This window comes from Sceloporus occidentalis, unplaced genomic scaffold, assembly GCF_023333645.1.
Source record: "Sceloporus occidentalis isolate IW3139 unplaced genomic scaffold, rSceOcc1.0.p SCAF_4, whole genome shotgun sequence".
Lineage (NCBI taxonomy): Eukaryota > Metazoa > Chordata > Lepidosauria > Squamata > Phrynosomatidae > Sceloporus > Sceloporus occidentalis.
Window position 1 is genome coordinate 13307391 of NW_028316984.1, and position 19808 is coordinate 13327198.

Here is a 19808-nt window from a genome sequence, read left to right on the forward strand (position 1 = left end):
TTAAAAAAGAGAAACACTGCAAGTAAGTGAGTCTTATGTCTAGTTGTGACATTTACCCAGTGGACTATAGCAGTTGTGTACAAGAGGCTAATCCTGGTGGTTTAAAACTAAAAGATCTGTTAAGTTACGATAACTTAACTTGTGAAATAAACACATGTCCAGCTCGTAATAGCTGTAGTACAATTATTGTCTAGGATCAACTAATTTAATTATATTTTCATTAATGATATAAGACAAATAAGTAGACTTGTCATCTCATCTCAGGCTTATGCCTTGAAGTGTGTGTGTGTGTGTGTGTGTGTGTGTGTAGAGATTATTATTATTATTATTATTATTATTATACAAGAGTGATTACTAATCTCTAAAGATCACTGTAATTAAACTGGCTGATTATTCCCATTGTGTATAATGCCAATGTGGCTGCTAAGCACTTATGTAACAGTTGGAATTGTCTGAAAGAATATATTTAGATTATCACTTTAGATTGATTTATATTTTTACATTAAACTGACCAGAAAGATAAATCTATAGACATACTGTATTTCCTAAAGGACTATGATTGTATCGATAATTTCTGGAGTGTACAAATTAGTATCAGCATCAATTTTCCATTATGATCTTGGCCACCACCAGCACTAACTCTCTATAATGCTTTGGGGAAAAAAGAAAGCTTGTGAAATGCTCCTGAGGTAATTAGCACTGATGTTTGTTTCTAGCTGCAAATATGTTTCTTAACCCCAGAGAATAACAGCTTGTCACCTCCAGATGAGGTGTGAGACACTTCAAGGGCTGCAGGAAAGGCCATGGTATTGCCAAAAACACTAAGAATTTTGATGGGAGTACAACTCATTTTGCTGAAGTGCACCACAAAGAGAGACACAGAGAACAAAAATGCACATATAACTGGGATTTCATCATAAAACAAATGGTGCAATACCTGGCAAAGCAAATTCAGAAAGATGCAATTCCTGGAACGTAGACAATCTCCTCCATTAGTACTAGACTGTATCAAAATCGTATTACTTCTGTAGTAATTACAGGGTGTGTACATGCCCCTTCAAGTCCCTTGTCAATTTATGGTGACCCCATGAATTCCATAGGGTCTTCTTAGGCAAGGAATATTCAGAGGTGGCTTTTGCCAGTTTGTTCCTCTGAAATATAGCTGACAGCATGTTATTCATTGGCAGTTTCCCACCTAAGCACTAACCAGGGCTGACCCTTCTCAGCTTCCAAGATTAGTCAGGATTTGCTGCCTTTGAAAACTGTTATTGTTGTGTACCTTCAAATTATTTACCACTCACAGCGACCCTAAGGACAATCTATCAAGGGTTTTTGTTTTTGTTTTCTTTTGTTTTTTTGACAAAATTTGTTCACAGTGTTCAAAACCTTTGCCTTCCTCTGAGGCTTAGAGAATGTGACTTCTCCAAGATCATCCAGTGGGTTTCCATGGCCATGTGGAGATTCGAATCCTGCTGTCAAGAGTCACAGTCTAACACTCAAACCACTAAACCATGTCTGTATATAGTATTGTATCCTGCAATACTATTTATTCAGTACATTACCAAAATTAAAATATTCCCCAGTGTCATTCATATCATACTTCTGTCAATCTTTACAGTGTTGCTTTCTCAGTATTTACTTTCCCAAGTATGGCTAAACAGTTATCAAGGAAGGTCAGTACAAATGACCCTTTCCTTATTTACATATAATGAGAATTTTGACAATTCTACTTTCAAAGCAAGAAGAAACATTCCAGTGCTGAGAACATATTCCCTTGAATGTTTAAGTGTGACAGATGCCGTCACAGTAATTGCCAATCAGCCTATACACAGCAGCTGAAAACACAAAATACATCACTTTGATCTCCTTGACTCAAAATGCATTTCCCAATCATGAGATCTGCATCATTTACAGAAGCTGTCCATCCTGTAGCTAAATTTGAAAATAAATATTTGGTTAAACTTGCCCCCCCCCCCCCCGGAAAACAAGACTTTTCATAAACACAAGCTTGCATAAAATAATCTAAAGTCCAATATGTCTAAAAGTAAGCATACTTTTTTCCTTTGCTCAACAGAAGCTTAGTTTTGCAAAATGTCTCAACTTCCCAAAGGACAAAGGTCATCACAAATGCACACTTAATTTAGTCTTACTGCTAATTTGGTAAATGAGTGCCTCACTTAATCAGTGTGTTGAAAAGTAACATACATATAAAATTTCAGCTGGGAAAGAAATGCGTGGGAAGCAGCTTACTTACATTTTGCAGGCAGGTCATAACCACAAGTGATTTTTGCTTGTCCAGTTTCACAGCCACTCAGGTTGCGACATTCAGCAACCAGACAGGGCCCAGCTGCTCTATGTATACAGCCATCAACTAAAAAAGAAAGGAATACAGGGATATTTTTATTTTATTTTATTTTATTTTATTTTATTTCATTGTTTGGAAAAGATAAAGACAAAACTTTACATTGGTTTCAGAGGGGCAAGGAGCAGAAAAACAAATCTTTAGAGTTTAATAAATTTTGGGCACCATCCAAAACCCAGTAGTTTTTGTCAACGTATGTACAGGTGTGCGTTTTTATATAAAATAAAGCAGAAGCAGGTTTTTGTCCATCTCTTCCTTTCTTGAATAAGGGGGGGAAATCACTTCCCATTGAACTGGTGACAACTGCAGTGGCATTTGTTGAAGAAATGCCCAATGGAATAAAATGACTGTTTATCCGACTGTGACCTGATATTTTATTTTATTTGATCTCTGATGTTCTCAATCTGTTGCCTCCTTATTTTATCTAATTCTATCTTGTATTGCTATCTATTGTTTTATATGTATTTTGTAGAATGTACGCCATTGGCAACTTTTATTTGTATCGATTTTATTGTCTGTATGTGCAGCGCTGTGTAAACCTACAGCGCTAAGTAAATAAATAAATAAATAAATAATAGCCATACTGTATTGTGATGTAATGTTGCTCCTGAGGCATTTTTGCCCCAAAAAGGAAGATGGTTGCCCCTCACAAGTCAAAATGTTTTGTCTTATTTGAAATGTTTTGGCGGCAATAGGGAAAGACAAAAGCATTTAGCCCTTCATCTTAACAAATGGTTGAATTTGCTCCGTCAGTGAAAATTAATAGTTTTCATACACCCTCCAAAAGACAGAAAGGCACACACGCATGTACGTTGGTTTACAAAAGTGAGGGCAGAAATACTCAGCCCTGAATTAGAATGAACAGCTACAAGCATTTGCAATTATCTAGAGGATGAATGCATGCAAAAATAAAAAGATGCTGGGACTATATACGAAGGAATTTTCACAGCACAATCCTGTCATCTTAATGTTGTTGATTATTTACTTAGCCACTTGCCAAATGAGAAGAAAATTTGGTTCTGCTATTATTAAACAGAGTGAAAATGAAGGCATAATTCAGTATTACTTTGTAGACAGTATCTAAAACCTTTGGGTTAGTTGGTGGGATATTAAATTTTTGAAATTAATTAAATAAATATTATTTCTCTAGATTGCTCAGTACTTCCCATATCGTAAAATCTTTTAATACAAAACAATTTGCACCTCACAACAGCATCTCTCCTTGAACTTCATTCACATTACTACTGTAATATTCCAATGATTTAATCATTTAAATCGTAACAGCTGCAATTGTAATATCAGCTGAAAGTTACTGGTGCAATTCTTAGCACTTATTGCCCTCAGGAGCCTAAAAGAAAAATATCAGCGGTGGAAAAATAGCTGAAAAGAAAAAGAAAAAACATGAAAAGCCTTTTTTTTATCCTAATCACAAGCAATAGGAGTTCCTCCCCCTCCCACAAATAAAGTTTGGAAAATAAAAATTAAAAACAATTAAAACAACATAGTATTTATTGCTAGTCGCTACATCACTGACAGTACAAATAATTTACTACCACAAACCTGCAGTTGTCATATGTTCCCTTCATATAATATTATGATAAGGTATATGAAGTAACAGAATATGCCCACAGTTCTCTAGTACTAAAATATTTATGTAAACAAAGGTATCGATCCTTACAGATTTATTATATTCAATAGTATGATGTGAAATATGAAATTCCTGGCTTTTTTCAGGTTGGACCCAGAGTCCAATGGATCTTAGGTCCCTAGAGGACTTCCTGTCCTCCTTATGCATTGATGCAAGGAGGCAATGGGGTTGGTTAGGCAGGGCCCACCATGGATCATTTGTATGAATTCAGTTCTGTTCGGCTCCCCATCGTTCTCACTCCCAGTTTTCATCTTATCAATTTACCCAATGCCTTGACATCCAAGGTTTTTATGAAAAAGAGAAAATGGCCTGTGTGAACAAGATTAACTCCCAATCCTTCAAATGTAAAGTGGGGTGCATTTAATGGCCTCTTGGCAAGCCTCCCTTCAAATGTACAGACAACTTGAGATGCATTCACTATGAAAATGTTTAAGAATGGGCACTGATATACTTATGACATTATAGCATGAAGCTTCCCTCCCAAAAGATTTGCGGCTTTTTAAACATCTGAAACAGTAACAATTATTTTCACATTACCACGCAATTGTGAACTGATAATAGGCTGCCCATGCATCTTATCGCACTACCATTCTGTTTACTCAGCAGCTATCCAAGATTACCATATATACATAACTATAATTTGACTTTATATATAACTTGAGGGCAGGTTTTTGAGGCCAAAATTATGGATTTTGATATGACCTGTGGCTAAGTCGAGGGTAAAACTTAGCAGCATGTAACAAGGGATGTAAAGGATAAAGCAAAGGAGAATGATGCTAAAGATCTTTACATTTTTTGACAGGCATAACTGTTTGTGCTAACCCTCAAGGATGGATGGATCGGATGAGATAGTAGAAGGGATTGATACTTCTTTTAGGTGCTTCAAGAAGAGATTAAGCTCTCACCTTTCACGAGGGCATGGTTCCCTTTTTGATAAGAGTTAAGGTACAGTATTTATACTGACCCATGGATAGGTCGATCCAGGTTTTTTGAGTCAATTTGTTTTACTAAATTTTTCTAGACTTATACATTAGTATATACAGTAAGTAAGTAGCCTACCCATCATTGTGGGTGCAGTGAAACCAATTTAAATTCTCCTTCTCCTGACAAGATGAAATGATTGCCTCCACAAGAGTAAAAGTCTTCACTTTATTGGGAATGAGGTTTGTTTGCAGTGAAACCTATTTAAATCCCCTTCTATCTTACCCTGGAATGACTTCAATAAGGGGTTAACTGCGGGGTTGACAGCTATTAATGGGATTTTCCAATTCATTAAAAGCAGCGGCAAAAGTACTAATTGAGCATAGGATACCTACTGCCTTACCATGAGGTTGTGCAGTAGGATCAGGCAACTAGAGTTACAAACCTGATTCTGTCCCACTATTTAAGAACAATGTGATAATCTCCTTAGATACTGCCAGATATCCTTTTAGGCTTTTAGTATAGGTGTACATGGAACATCTTTTTTTAGTTGGACCCAAGAAAATTTGCTGAGAGAGAATGGTTTTGAACATTTTACACATTTTGAAAACCTACACAGACTTGGAGAAAATCTGCGTAACTGAGAATTTCACAACATTTCACGTTCACATACTTTAATCACTTGGACAGTTTTGCTTACTGAAGATCTAACTTTCCATGGTTCTTGCTAATATGTGCAGCCCTAGCCAAAGGTACAATGGGATCCATACAGTTTTATGTAATCAAAGTTTTCAGTTTTAAAAAAATCCCTAATTGTTAAGTTAAATTAAATGTGCAAGTGGAGACCACTCTCCCCCAACAAGGAGATTTGTTCCTCCCCAGAAGAGGTCACAAACATGTACATATTAATTTATATGTACAAGTGCAGTTCTGGCAATAAATACAAGAAGGCAACCCAGTTCCTTTCTCATTCAGATTACCCCAGATTCTTTTATTAATTTTCACCTCACTCCAGATCACCCTAGCCCAGTGATGGCGAACCTATGGCACGGGTGCCAGAGGAGGCACTCAGAGCCCTCTCTGTGGGCACACATGCTGTCACCCTAGCACAGAGTTTTCCAGAGTTTCTTACTAGAAAGCCAGAGGGACGTGGCATTTTGCAATAAATAAGTAAGGTCTGGGTTGCAATTTGGGCACTCGGTCTGTAAAAAGTTCACCATCACTGCCCTAGACAGTGGCATCTGGTAGGTAGAATTTACTAACATCTATTCACAACCAAAACCGCCTTGATCCAGAAAAAGATTGTTTTGTTTGCTATATGTACGCACAAAAGGAACTTAAGAGTAGAGTCCAAGAATGAACTAAGTGCTCATTTGCAGTGAAGCTTGTATCCTCTACTTCTTTCCAAATGCAAAGATATATGAAGAGATGAGTCATTGTGGACTGCACAGCTGACAGATAAAACGGGATATATATATATTTTTCAATTAAACAAGATGCCTGATTATCAAAATTCTAGTAACAATTTTGGGTACCCGTTGCTAAAATAGGAGGAAACTCAATGCTGTTATCACTATCCCGTTTGCCCACAGGATCTCACTTGTGTGATAAACTTGTATGAGCTTCTAGGCCTCTCAAACTGCAGCTTCTCAGAATGTAGGAGCTCAGCAAGGAATCACTTTCTAAAGCTAAGCATTAGCATTATTGTTGTCCAGCAGATGTTTCGATAGTCTTCTTATCTTTATGCCTATTGACAACTTTCCAGTCTGATGCTTGAAGACTTGCTGCACTGTCGGGGAGGGGGAGGTCTCCATTGCGAATTACTTCATCCAGATCTTTTGGGACAAATATGCTAAGTGCCACCAAGATGCCGAGGAGCTTATTTCTTGTGGTTGCAATCATTTTGTTTTTGCCCTTTATAATGATTAGCTTGAAAGGAAAACCCCAACCATATCCCACTCCCTCTTTTTGTAATAAAACAGTGAGGAGTTAAAGGAGCATCTTTTCCTGAGAGTCTCAGCCAAGAGATCTTGATAGGTCAGGGACTGCGCTTAGTTTAGCCAAAGTTAAGGCTTTTTTGGGATAGTGGGTGAAGCACAGAAGGGTATCTGTTGGTATTTTTCTCGAGGATTGTGGCACAGTTGCTGATCTGTGAATATGCTCAATGTCAGATTTCTCTAATGCTATCTCTGAGCAAAAGCTATTATTCCAGGTTAGCAAGAAGTGTGCTAAATCTTGTTCTGCATCGTCTTGATTGCACTTAAAGCATATATTGAGAAGTTTTTCCTGGTTTTACAAATACTTAATCTTGTTGTTCATGGCATCATTGATTTCTTCTAGTCGTCAAATCCTATCATTTTGAAGAGCCTCATTGGCAGCATCTTCAATATCACTGTTTTGATTTTTGAAGGCTGATTTTGCATTGATAGGTTCTAGAGCAGAAGACTAGTCTTTTTCAAGGTCTTTTACTAGGTTTTCTCATAACTTTTCTAATAAATCAGGGAAGGATAGGCCATCTGTCATCTGGGGTTCATTTCTCCCCTCCCCCTCTACTTGGGTCACATGCCATGTTAGAGCTGGCTGGATCGTCCTCACCTTTTGATGATGACCAGGGCTTCTTTGCTGCCAGGTAGAAGTCTGTTATGGACTGATCTGCAGACCTTTTAGCTCCAAGCATTTGACTGTGGTGTTTTTAAAGCGATTTTTGCATTTTATATTGCTCCAGTTAGTGAATTCTGTGAGGTGACAGCCAGTCTGTCATTTATGCATCCGCCATGATCGACGGTCAGCCCCCCTCACCATAGGGTTTTTGTGGTAAAGGAAAAGAGGTTAAGCATTTCTCCCATTGTGCAATAATAACCATGTTAGGTAAGGTGTCAGTGCTGTCATTTCTGAGAAATCCTCTGGCAGTGTCACCCTTCACTGCTGTTGCAGCCCAGTAAACATTTAGCATATTTAGTCTGGTGCTGTTGCTTACTCAGGAGCATATTCATACGTAGTAGAAAGGAAACTGAGTTGTCTTTGGACGAGGGACTGGATACTGCATATAACACATTTCAGTTGTGTGTTTTTGTTTTTGTTTACTTTGTATTTTTTAAAATAATTTGTACTGATAGCTTTTAGTAGGTCCTTGTTTCTAATTGGATGTTAGCCACCTTGAGTTCTTATTTCCAGGCATCCATACCAAAACAGGAGAGTGGGTCATGGCAATTTCAATCATCCTTTCACATTCTTTTGCTCCTTTGCATCCTCCTGATGTAGGCAAGTACGCTCTGAGAGTAAGCGCTTCTGCTTAATGGGGCCTTAGCCTCTCTTTCAGCTTCTCTCAAGGTTTGAGGCAGCGCACAAGGCCCTGCAATGATGGTAGCACTGCTTCCTTCTTGGCTAGTGGTATCTGGGGACCGCTGGCCAGGCAGCAATCACTGTTCCTCTTCTAGCAGTGCATCATTGGCCCTGTCTGCTTGGCTTTGTCCTTGGTGGTGGTGGTGGCTCTGACTCCTTCTCTGTTGGCGCCACAATCCTTGACCCTCCAGTGAGGAGGTAGGCAGGGAGATCAGCAGGCAGAAGACAATTATTTGGAAGTATGCAGCTGAAAAAGTGGAGTAACTGAGAAGTAATTGGTATTGTCCTTGCCAAATCAGGAGAATTGGTGGGTATACATTTTCATGTCCATTTGAACTCCTGAAATGTTTGCCATAAGACACGACTCACTGGAAGAAAAGAACTCAAAGAGTTCATGCTGGAAATTGTTGATCTAGCAAGAGAATGTGTTAAGTCCACTGCTGTCACTAAAGGCAGCAGAGACTGAAGGTCTATCTATATTATGCTTTAGAAACTCAACTGCATGCTTTGAAGTATTTTATGCCTTTGTTAGCTTTCAGCCAGCCTGGTTTGAAAGGGGGAAAACATGCATAAATGATTCTTTTTAATACTCAAAATCCTGAACCTGTCTCATTAAATTTACAAGATGCTATTCTGAAGTGTATTTTAATCATCACAGGCAAGCACAATTATAGAATTGCATTTTCAAACCTCTCCATTTGAAACATTCAGTATTTTCCACCCGAGGAATAAATGTACAAAATATGTGCCTGTGCTGCTGAAATCCTGATTGTAAAGAACTAGAAGTGCAACCTGCGGTTACATAATGCTTAAATTACATAATATAAATTAAGGGATATAATGCATTAGTGGAAAACCTGACAAGCTTCAGAGGTCTGGAAGAGGCCAGACAAGGTTGATCGACTTCCAAGAAAATGGACATCTTGTTCATTATTTTAATACCTATTATAATGATGATCATGCATTGTATTATGTATCTTCTTTGTTATAACAAACCTTGGAATTTTTTTAAAAATTACATAAGGCAAACTGTAATTTCAGAGATGATGCCCTATAACCAAGCTACAAACTGCATCCAATTTTAGAATACATTTTTAAAAACTTATTCCCATTTAAATCACAGAACATAATGATGGAACAGAGGGGCTGTTCCTAGATGACACAACCTTAACTTGCTTAATGTTCACTTCCCAGAGTCCACTGCACACTGAGACCAATCTTGTATTTTTTTAATCTCTGATTTTGAGGAATAAGGCTGCATCTGCACTGCAGAAATAATGCAGTTTGACACCACTTTAACTGTCATATCTCCATCCTATGGAATCCTGGGATTTGTAGTTTGGTGGGGCACCTGAGCTGTCTGACAGAGAAGCTCACAAAACTACAAATCCCAAAATTCAATATCATTGAACCATGGCAGTTAAAGTGGTGTCCAACTGCATTATTTCTGCAGTACAGATGCAGCCTTGAAGAACTGTATGGATGAAGGCTGCCCATGCAGATGTTTTTAATGCACAAAACTCAGTGCACAGTTGTGTGGGGGTGGGGTGAGGTAGGAGAAACAGTAGGCAAGCTCAGATATTTTACATACAACACACTGTATGAACCAGATATAAATAGGATAATCAATGCATTAATTGCATGAAATTTCACATGAAATTTATTTGTTTGATCACTTGTAAAAATACCACAGTCCAGAATACATTTAACACAACTTTAGTGTTCTTTACCCAATATCCATGTGGATATGTATTTAAAAAGTGCTATCATTTAAGGGACATTGGTGGAATATACATATTGCATGTGTTTCCAAAGGGATAGCCATGTTTTTTGCAGGAAAAATTAAGCTTTGTGACATGTCTTAAAACACTAACAGATTCATTATGACATAAGCCATCTAGAACTACAGTCACCCCTCTATTCTTGTGGACTTGAATATTTACGAAGAGGCGACTACCGTTACTTTCAATGTGGTGCACTCGGCACGAGCTGGCGGGCATGTGCTCCATTCAAGCCTATGGGGCTTGAATACTGGCAAGTTTCCGTTTTCACGGGAGGGGGTCTGGAATGGATCCCCTGCAAAAACGGAGAGCCAACTGTACAATCTATTTCATCAGAGCCTGAAGAGCTATGCTGGGTTTCAGAAAGAGCTTGTAAATGCTACATTTTGGTACCACAGCTCCTAAAATCTCCCAGCCAGCATGGCCACAAACAAATAAACAAAGCCCACTTTTCAAGTGCTTGGCTACAGGTGCACAAATGGTTAGTGGGCAGGACTGTAAATGTAAGGCCAGAGAGAAATAAAAAAAAGTACATATAATGACAATTACTTTATTATCAGTGGTCATTTAGAAAACAGCTGTTGGCAGTAACATAGATATCTTGGCATTGGTCAAACTAACTGGTTCAGGGGAAAAACCCCAAAAAGCTTTAACCCATTTCAGACTTCCAGAGATAGCAGTGAGCTTTGTCGTACATTGCTAACTCATCATTTGGTTCCTCATTCCAATCTTCCTTTCAAGTTTATTTATTTCAGAACTACCACATTAAGATCAATACAAAAGTGCACTACAGGGATGAAATGCTCTCCCCACAACAACACACACTGTCTCTTCTATGTTAGATTTGTGCCCGCCTATTGTTTTGCATAAAGGCTGATACATATAAATTCAGAAAGTCCATAATGACAGATGGTGGGATACAGCACACTAGAATATGAGCAAGTAAATGGACCCCAATATTGAGGGTGACATTAACTTCTATAATAGTATTGCGAGACCACCTGTGGAGTCAATGTTGGCATCTCAGTTTGTTTCAGGGTATGGCCCCTATGTCCATATCCTTGTTATGTAAGCAGTCTCAAAGATGCTACAAGATCTCTCTACATACTGTTCTTGTTAAAGAATGCCTGCTTTAGGTTGGGCTCTTTTTATAAGGACATACGTTCTACAGACAAGGGGTTTACAACCATTTTGCCTTGCAGAGCCCTTATTTCTATGGCAGAGCCCCTAAGAGGCTTTACAAGTTAATGGCATTTAGGAGTATATATAATAATATATTATTGTTATTAAATTTCATTCAATTTTTATTTCTTTCATTTTGCTGGAGTGGCCATGGAGCACCTGGGAAGTGCATGAGGAGCCCTAAGGGCTCCTCGGGGCACAGGTTGGGAATCCCTGCTATAGACTATGAGGTATGCTAGTTGTTATTCAAAATGCAAAAGTAATATGATTCATTAAGGGAGATTCAGCAAGCAAGAGTAAAGGATTAAACCTTTACATTCTACTCCACAAACATCTACCCCCTTCCATCAGATTTATTTTCAGATTCAGAGTCCAGCTGGGGCAAATTGTCTTAAACTGGGTAAGAGGCATTTTAGGTCACGGGTCATCCTACCAGGGCAATTTTAACCCACCAGATAGACACCTCTAAACTCCTAATCTACACACATTAGGTAGTCACAATGGGTTGCGTCAAAGAGTATGGACCACAATCCAGGAATCCAGTATGGAACAGAATCTAATAGTGAATTAATTCCCCACCCATCGACTCCCCAAAAATCTGTCCCAGGCAGGTGAGAGACCTTCTGAAGCACATTTTGAATGCTCACAGGAAAATGCAGTAGTGAAAAGAAAAAAGTACAGGTCTGTTTCTAAAACACTGGATGTTACCCAGCAGATTGAACCTGCATTTGTTTTTGGAACAAGTACTCCCTCTCCTACAATGGGCTCACACAAGTGTATACTTTACATCACAGGATTACTCAACTATGTTTTAAATAAAATAGTTCCTTTTATGTAAAGTATAGAAATAAAGTATATGTAAAGAAGACGGCCAGAATGGATTTATACTTGTTCCCCATCCTCCAATTCAAGCAAGACTTTTTGTAGCAACAAGGACAAATCCATTCTGGCCGTCTTCTTTTTTAAAAAGTAGAATCATCTAATTTAAAGTATAAATATTCATATCTCAAAATAATGATTTCAGGAAAATGTGAATTGACATTGCAAATAGTGAGCAATCGCAAGATGTTAATAGTCTCATTTTGCATTGTCTCCAAACAATACACTTTGAATACAAATTTTCAATGTACATTTTAGTTAGCAAATGGCATGCACTTCTCGCCATAAAAGAAAATAACTGCTCCACAGAAGCCTGACTTACAAGAACATTTTTTCCACTATTGCAGATTCTGGTTCTTCTTTATACCATCTGGTCCAAAAAATCATAGGATCAGTCCCTGGTCTCAAACCAAATCTTATATTGGCCAATTAAGGAAAGCAGCAGTTAACCTTTCTATACAAAAGCTAGTGCTGGCATTAAGTAAACACTACATTAAATTAGTACAAGCAGAGCAATAATTTTAATGCAGAATAAACATCTTTTCAAGAAAGAAAGAAAGAAAGAAAGAAAGAAAGAAAGAAAGAAAATGGTAAAAGCTCTACTTCTTAGACTCCACAGCCTCTTCTCTGAAGATTCTTGCTGCCTGTTTAAATGCTTCAAGGCAAGGGGAGATTATACAGTCATGGACGCCAGAAAAGATAGGGAAAGGGGTCAAACCCCACCCCTAAGATTAGGGGGCTGAGCCTTCCCCACCCCCCTTCAAAATGATCAGGCAAAATAGGATGACCAAGACTATGATGAAGTGAAACTTCATCAGCAATTATCAGCCAGGAGGATACTAAATTTGTGCTTCTCGGGCTGTCTAATATTGAGGACTGGCAGTTATTTCCCCCCAATGTGTCAGTGGCTAGGCTAAATTTTAGCCCATTAAATAGAATTGTTTTCTTTCTTTCTTTCTTTCCGGAAACATTTCCAGGGACCAGAAAGCAACGTCTCAGGGACCACCATTTTGAGTAGCACTTTACTAAATTATCAAGAAAACACCGACACTAGACAGCTATTGTAGTTGAATCCTGTTAGAAATACCAAAAGCTATTTGCAGTCTATCCTACACACACTAAGGGCTCATACAGACAGGCCAAAATAAAGCATGTACTGGAGCATGGTGTTGGCGCAGCTTCCGGACTCATAGGATGCACACATCATTTAAACAGCATACCTCCAAAGTGACCTGAACCAGCTTTATTTTGTTCTGTCTGTACAGGGCCATAGTTAGGAGTAAGCTACCCTGAACACATGGAGGGGACTTTTAAGTACACATTGGACTTATAAAAGTCTTCATACTGAGGGATGACTGGATGACAATAAATGGGAGAATTTGTCCTCTTGCTAACCATGCCCTCACACACTAAGAAAGCTGTTGTGATAGCCTGACTGACTGGAGAATCCACATCATAGCAGAAGGAAGAACATCTTGCCCTCAGTGGTTCATGGAAACATCTATTCTGTCTGTAAGATCTGTTCCAATTAACTAAAGATGGATTTGCCTGCTGGAGGAAGAATATGGAGCAAAAGGGAAGTCCATTTTTTCATGCATATGACCTAGACCAGAAAGAAGTCCACATCCTTCTCAAAGCTTTGCTCCTTCACAATGGTAAGTCAACACATAGGTAAGTCCTAATGATTCAGTGGATTCACCCTGGCTGGGACTATCAACAGGATTTAGGTCATTGTGTTTATTTGTGTGCTTTGTTATTTACTCAAATATGTACATGTCATTTATCATTTTGTTACTGTGTTCATGTCATTGCTTTTCAGTTGATACTTGCTGTAGTTGTTGTTGGCTGTTACTTCAATGCAATGTACGGTGTTTTCATGCTTTTAAAAAGTACCAGCAAGTATGTAAAATTAATAATCTACCTGCCAGTGTTGAGATTCCCACTTTAAAGATATTTCCAGAGTCACTGTATGCAGACGCTGTGTCTCTTAGTTTATTCTTCTGAAACAGGCCCTCTTCCTCTCCTGACCCAAAACAAGAGGCCTAGTTCAACCCCAAAGAGGCAAGGGGAAAAACATGGGTAAATGAGGGAACCAGAGGAGGAGTAAGGCAGGAGATGCAGTGAACAGATACACTCACGCTGCCTTAAGACTTTTGTAGAGATCACAAAGAGCTCTGTCCACCAAGTGCTATAGTTTTTCACCATAGCGAATTTGCAAGTGCATTTATTTAAGGGAGGTAACCACAGCACAGGCATGATCAACGGCATTAAATGCAGAAACAGGGAATGAACCTCCTCACTTTATCACTTTGAAAATAATTGCTTAAGAGAAGATGCAAGGTCACAATCATTTGCTAAGGGGATTCTGCTTGAAGTATATTAAAAAACAACGAGTATAGCATTTTAGATTTGTCAAAGTGCATCTATCTCCGCCTCCCCAATGCAATGTCCTTTCAAAGCACACAGTAAAAGAATATTACAAAGCTAAATGCCTGCTCATGAATTACTTATACAGTGGCTCTGTGCTACAACTCTTAGCACCTCTTCAAAGTTTAATAGTTAACATTATATAGCAGGCACTGAACAATTTAATGATGTACAATGCAGATAAATGTATTTCTTACTGAAGGGATAGAATCCTTGCAAATTGCAAATTAATCCACCGCAAAGCAAACAGCATTAATGGTGCCAGGGGATGCTTTGTTAACAAAAATGTTCAGTATGTCTAACACTGTGATGGTGATAAAATGGTAACATAATCAAACACCACAACAAAACATAAGAAATCATATGGGGAAAGGCAAAAAACACATTCCTTCTGACCTTGAAGACTCTATGTAAAAGTGAAGGGACCCAGTGTATTTTTTTAAAGTAAACATTACATCATAAAGAAGTGAAATAGATTAAACCTCTCTTCCCATGCAAATATTCTTGCTAATTTATTCAAGTCTTGCTAGTGTGGCTAAAAATCAGTCAGCGCTATTACATTTGTTGTGCTAAACTGTTATCCTGTAGGATAAATACTGAGGCCCAAACAAAAGAAAATACAGCAGGCCTTTCTCTTACGTGGGGGATCCATTCCAGATCCCCCTGCTTAAGGGGAAATCTGTGTATGCTTGCACCCCATTACAAATAATGGGGTGCGTGCTTGCAGTTCAAGACGCCATGCACGCACCATTTCTTTAATTGTAGCGCGGCTTCCACGTAAACTGGCATTCGCGTATAGTGCACCTGCATATGGCGCGGGAGCACTGTATTCCCTCTAAGTAGCTACAGCCAAAGGCTTCTGAAGGTAGGGCTAGTAAGAAACATTTCTTCCATGGCTTACATGTTCCCTGCTGCTTGCATGGCCTTGACAAGCCATTGTAGAAAAGGGGACATCTGTCTAGTAGGAGACAGAAACAAATACTATCTGACAACTCCAACTTGAACTGCTTATTGTATACTTCCTATTCACAGTGAACGAATCTGTAGGAAAGCTGCTTTGTGCCTCTAAAATCAAATAATGAACCTCTGAGATCACACTACATTCATGCCTTTTTCTCGGTACTTCCAATCTTGTTGCAATTTTACTTTTCCCTCTTGAACAGCAGCCCTGCAAGGTAGCTCCTCATTTTTACTATGGTGAGGGACTCTACAAATCCATACCTCCACCTTTTCAGATCGGGACTTCTACGTAATCTTTAGTTTACAGTAGCTGGGAACTAAACTTAGTAAGAAAGCACTAACACCATGATCAGCCATTAGTTGACTTCAATCTATAGTGACCTTATGAGTGAGAGATCCTTCATTTTCACAGACTTCGAATCTGTGTTCCTCGCCCGTTCACGGGCAACAAATGAAGGGGAACAAAATGGAAGGCACACCGCCATTCAAGCCAATGGGGCTTGAATACTGACGATTTTCCATTGTCATTGGGGGAGAATCCGGAACAGATTCCCTGCAAAAATGGAGGGGCTACTGTATTCCAAAATTGTCTTTCACCCAAATGCCTCTCTCCAAGTTCTCATAGCAAGCTTAGGAAGAAATTTTGTTGAGTTATATGGGACATTGAGCCACTTTAGGCTCTTTTTTTCTCCCTGATAGAAAAGCATTTTTAACAAAAATATGATTATTTTCAACAAAATGTAGCGCCCATGGCTGTCATAAGAACAACCTTTGGACTGTATGTGACCCATGTCCTGCTCTGCACTATGGCCATCATCTTCCTCTTGGTTTGTTAGAATTTTCCCTTAAGCATGAGCCCAGAAACCTTCCACCTGCCTTATTTTCAGCCTTTTCAAAAAAGTTTACATTTTTCCCTCAAAACTAAGCAGTTAAGCCATTAATATGGTGTCATGTTTATAATGGGAGCAGTAAGTGATATATAAGATTTCCTTTATGCAGTGAATCTCTTTGACTACTGCTAGATACAGAAGTCTTACTTTACAAATCAGTCACAGAGGAGTAAACATCATGTTTTTTCAGCCTCAAGTATTCAATTTCCAGGTTCTTGAGCTAAAACATGAAACATATTTACACTTTCAGCAGCTCTCTGAAGGACCCATGGAAATATGACTGCTTCTAAAAACCTGTCTGAATGCTACATCTTTTTGGCAAAACATCTCTAGCCTATTTTCCATTTTCATACGAAACATATTTTGCCTTTTGTTATAAAGCTGAACATTTTTCACTAAAAGCATCACACAGATGTTGTGGATCTGTTGCTAGTTTGTTTTTTAATGTCTACATCATCTCATGAACTCTGGTAGCTTCTGATACATAGTCTATATAAATTAATTAATTAAAATATTTGATGTACCTAGGCAATTCTGCAAATGTGTTTGCAACTATAATTCAAGAAGATGATTGTTGTTGCTCACTGCCTTCAAGTCAATTTTTGTCCTGCTTACCTCTACTGAGGGCAGCACAGTAAGGGACTATGCAAAAGAGTAGTCCAGAGTCCAGTCCAAGGGTCACACAATACCAGTCAGTCACAGCAAAGAGCAGAGGCAAGAGCATAGTCACAAGGCAAGTTCAGAAGTCAGATAACTTGAATCCAAAGCAAGGAATACAAGAACAACAAGGCTGCAAGACTGATTACTGGCTACAAAAAATCTCTGCAGCTGGAGGTCTTTTAAAAGGCCTCTGCTTCTCTCAGCTGAAACCTATTAGCTCTTCTCTTGGCTTCTAGCCTGGAGGACCTCCTCAAGGACTCCTCAACCTGCCCTCTCCACACAGGTCCTAGAGTTCATAGAGTCTGTTTCTCCTTCTGCAGCTTCCTGAGTCTGCTCTGGGACTGCTGATCCAGGCAGCTCCAGATCTTCCTCTGTCTCAGCCTCCTCCACTTCTTCAGAGTTATATGCCTATAAGTCAGGACCAGGGCAGTCCATGACAATTCTGACTTATGGCAACCCTGTGAATGAGACACCTCCAAGGTCCTCAACCAGTCTACTCAAGTCCTGCAGGGTCAGGTCCATGGCCTCCTTGACTGAGTCATTCCATCTGGTATATGTCCCTCTCCTTCTACTGCCCTCCATCTTTCCTGGCATTACTGTCTTTTCCAGTGAGTCATGACTTTTCATGATGCAGCCAACAGCTTCAATTTAATCATCTTGGCTTCCATACATGGGGATGGGAAATGCAATGTCTTGGAGCATACTTACTTTAGTGCTCAGTTATCTACTCTTTAGGATTTTGTCTAATTCTTTCATAGCTGCCCAATCTGCAGTGATTGATCCAAGGTATGTGAAGTCTTCAGCTATTTCAATTTCCTCATCATCCATAATGAATTTATTTAAATCCTCCATGGTCATTATTATTGTTGCTTTTTTAAATGTTCAACATTAAACCTTATCATTTTCTTCTTTGACTTTGTTTAATTATTATTTCCAGTTTTTTTTCCTGCTATTAGTATGGTATTGTCTGCATATTATACATTGTTGACATTCTTTACTCCAATCTTTATTCTTTCCCCTGAGTCTAATCCTGAGTTACATATGGTATTTTCTGCCTACAAGCTGAACACATACAGTGATAGATTGCAGTCTGGTCTGCCCCCACTTTCCAATAGGGAACCATACTGTTTCTGGGTATTCCATTCTAACAGTAGAACAACCTACTTTTTGCAAGCAAAAGCTGAGCAATTTTTAAAAATCTGAATTTATATTGTAAACCAATACAACGTAGTCTATTCCACAGAACATTTGCATTCTGTTTCAAAAACCAAAGCATATCTAGGAAGCTATTTACAAGTTTATCCACCCTTGGCCAACACTTTTCTTTAAACCCTCAAAGCATACAGTATCAAAAGCATACTGTTAACTGGGATGAAAGAAAGAGCGTTAGGAATAAATAAAATCTACAGATAAGCAAGCAAGCTTGTGGTTCAATTTTGCATGCTTAAAAACTGAAGTGACCATCTTTCCTTCCAGCAGACCTTTGGGAAATTTTGCATGCATGGCTAATAAGAGAAAAGGGGATTACAGCAGCCAAACCAGGGACTTCTGTATCTTCAGTGCAGTTATTAACAGAGCAAAATTTTTCATTATGGCTAACGTTAAGCAGGGACTACTGAAAACATACATTTAAAACTTTTTTAAATAAACATTTTTATTATCAAGAAATAACACACAAACAATAATTCACAACTAAAACTCACTAAATGGACCAAGTCATATCATTATTCTTTTCAACCAAAGAATATTATATCAGGCAAGCTACATCTGAACATTTTTGCCTCTTCAAATGATAGTATCTTTCTAAAGACAAGCAATAACAACAAAATGGCTATGAGCCAGACGAACTAGGGTTAGCATGTGAAACAAAAGGGAAGTGTTTTGTTAATAATGAATCCATTTCCTTAGAAATAATGTTTAAGGGATGCCTTGTGTATAAATTGTGTCTTCACCAGATAGCCAAAAATATTTTCTTTTAGTCAACAGACGTGTAGTCAAAATGTCTTTGAACATGTGCAGAAGCATCCTTTACCTTTTTACCCAGCAAGCTGCAACTTATGTATCTCAAAAACCTAAAGAGAAGGGCTGATAATGTAGATGACATTATTTTCCATAAACACCATATTCATTTCCCTGGCAAATCCCAGCTGGCTGATATTTTCAAAACCAGAGAAGCATAGGCCTGTTACAGACTGCCAGAATAAAGCTGCTTCGTGTCTCTTTGGAGATATGCTATTTAAATGACGCATGGGTCCTAAGAATCCGGAGGTCACGCCAAAGCCACACTCCATTCCTAAGCACTGGAGTGCAGCTTTGGTGCAGCTTCCGGATTCTTAGGATGCATGCATCATTTAAACAGCATACCTCCAAAGAGACCCGAAGCAGCTTTATTTTGGCAGTCTGTAACAGGCCATAGTCTTTCACTCTCTCACAAATAAATCCAGAGGAGGTTTTCCCCCCATCTCTGCAATAGCTCTCCTTCTATATGTTCAACTGTTTGTGTCTGAGCTCAGCCATTCTTTTTTTATTTTCTACTGTAATAAAGAAGAACGGGAGACATTTGCCTCAGATGTTGCTGTCAAATAACCACAGTACAACATGTTGGAAGTAAGGCCACAACTTTATTTGCAAACAATTGGTAGGGTTGGCACAAAGCATAAGGTCAGGATCTGTGCAATCAAACCACCCAGTGTAGTCTGATTATCCAAACCGGGCACCCACCCGGTGCTTGGGATGACCTAGGGGCTAAGGAACAC

The 19808-nt window shown here is 38.8% G+C and overlaps 1 protein-coding gene across 5 annotated transcripts in view; it reads right to left on the minus strand.

Annotated features, from left to right (window-relative positions):
• The window catches only part of LOC149313515 (ADP-ribose glycohydrolase MACROD2-like), a 1160252-nt gene that overhangs the window by 874849 nt on the left and 265595 nt on the right, over window positions 1–19808 (minus strand). For all 5 annotated transcript variants that reach the window (XM_089519240.1, XM_089519238.1, XM_089519239.1 and 2 more), the window contains exon 5: window positions 2255–2371. In XM_089519240.1, coding sequence (XP_089375366.1) covers window positions 2255–2371 — 117 coding nt within the window. The remainder of the gene's footprint in view (window positions 1–2254; window positions 2372–19808) is intronic.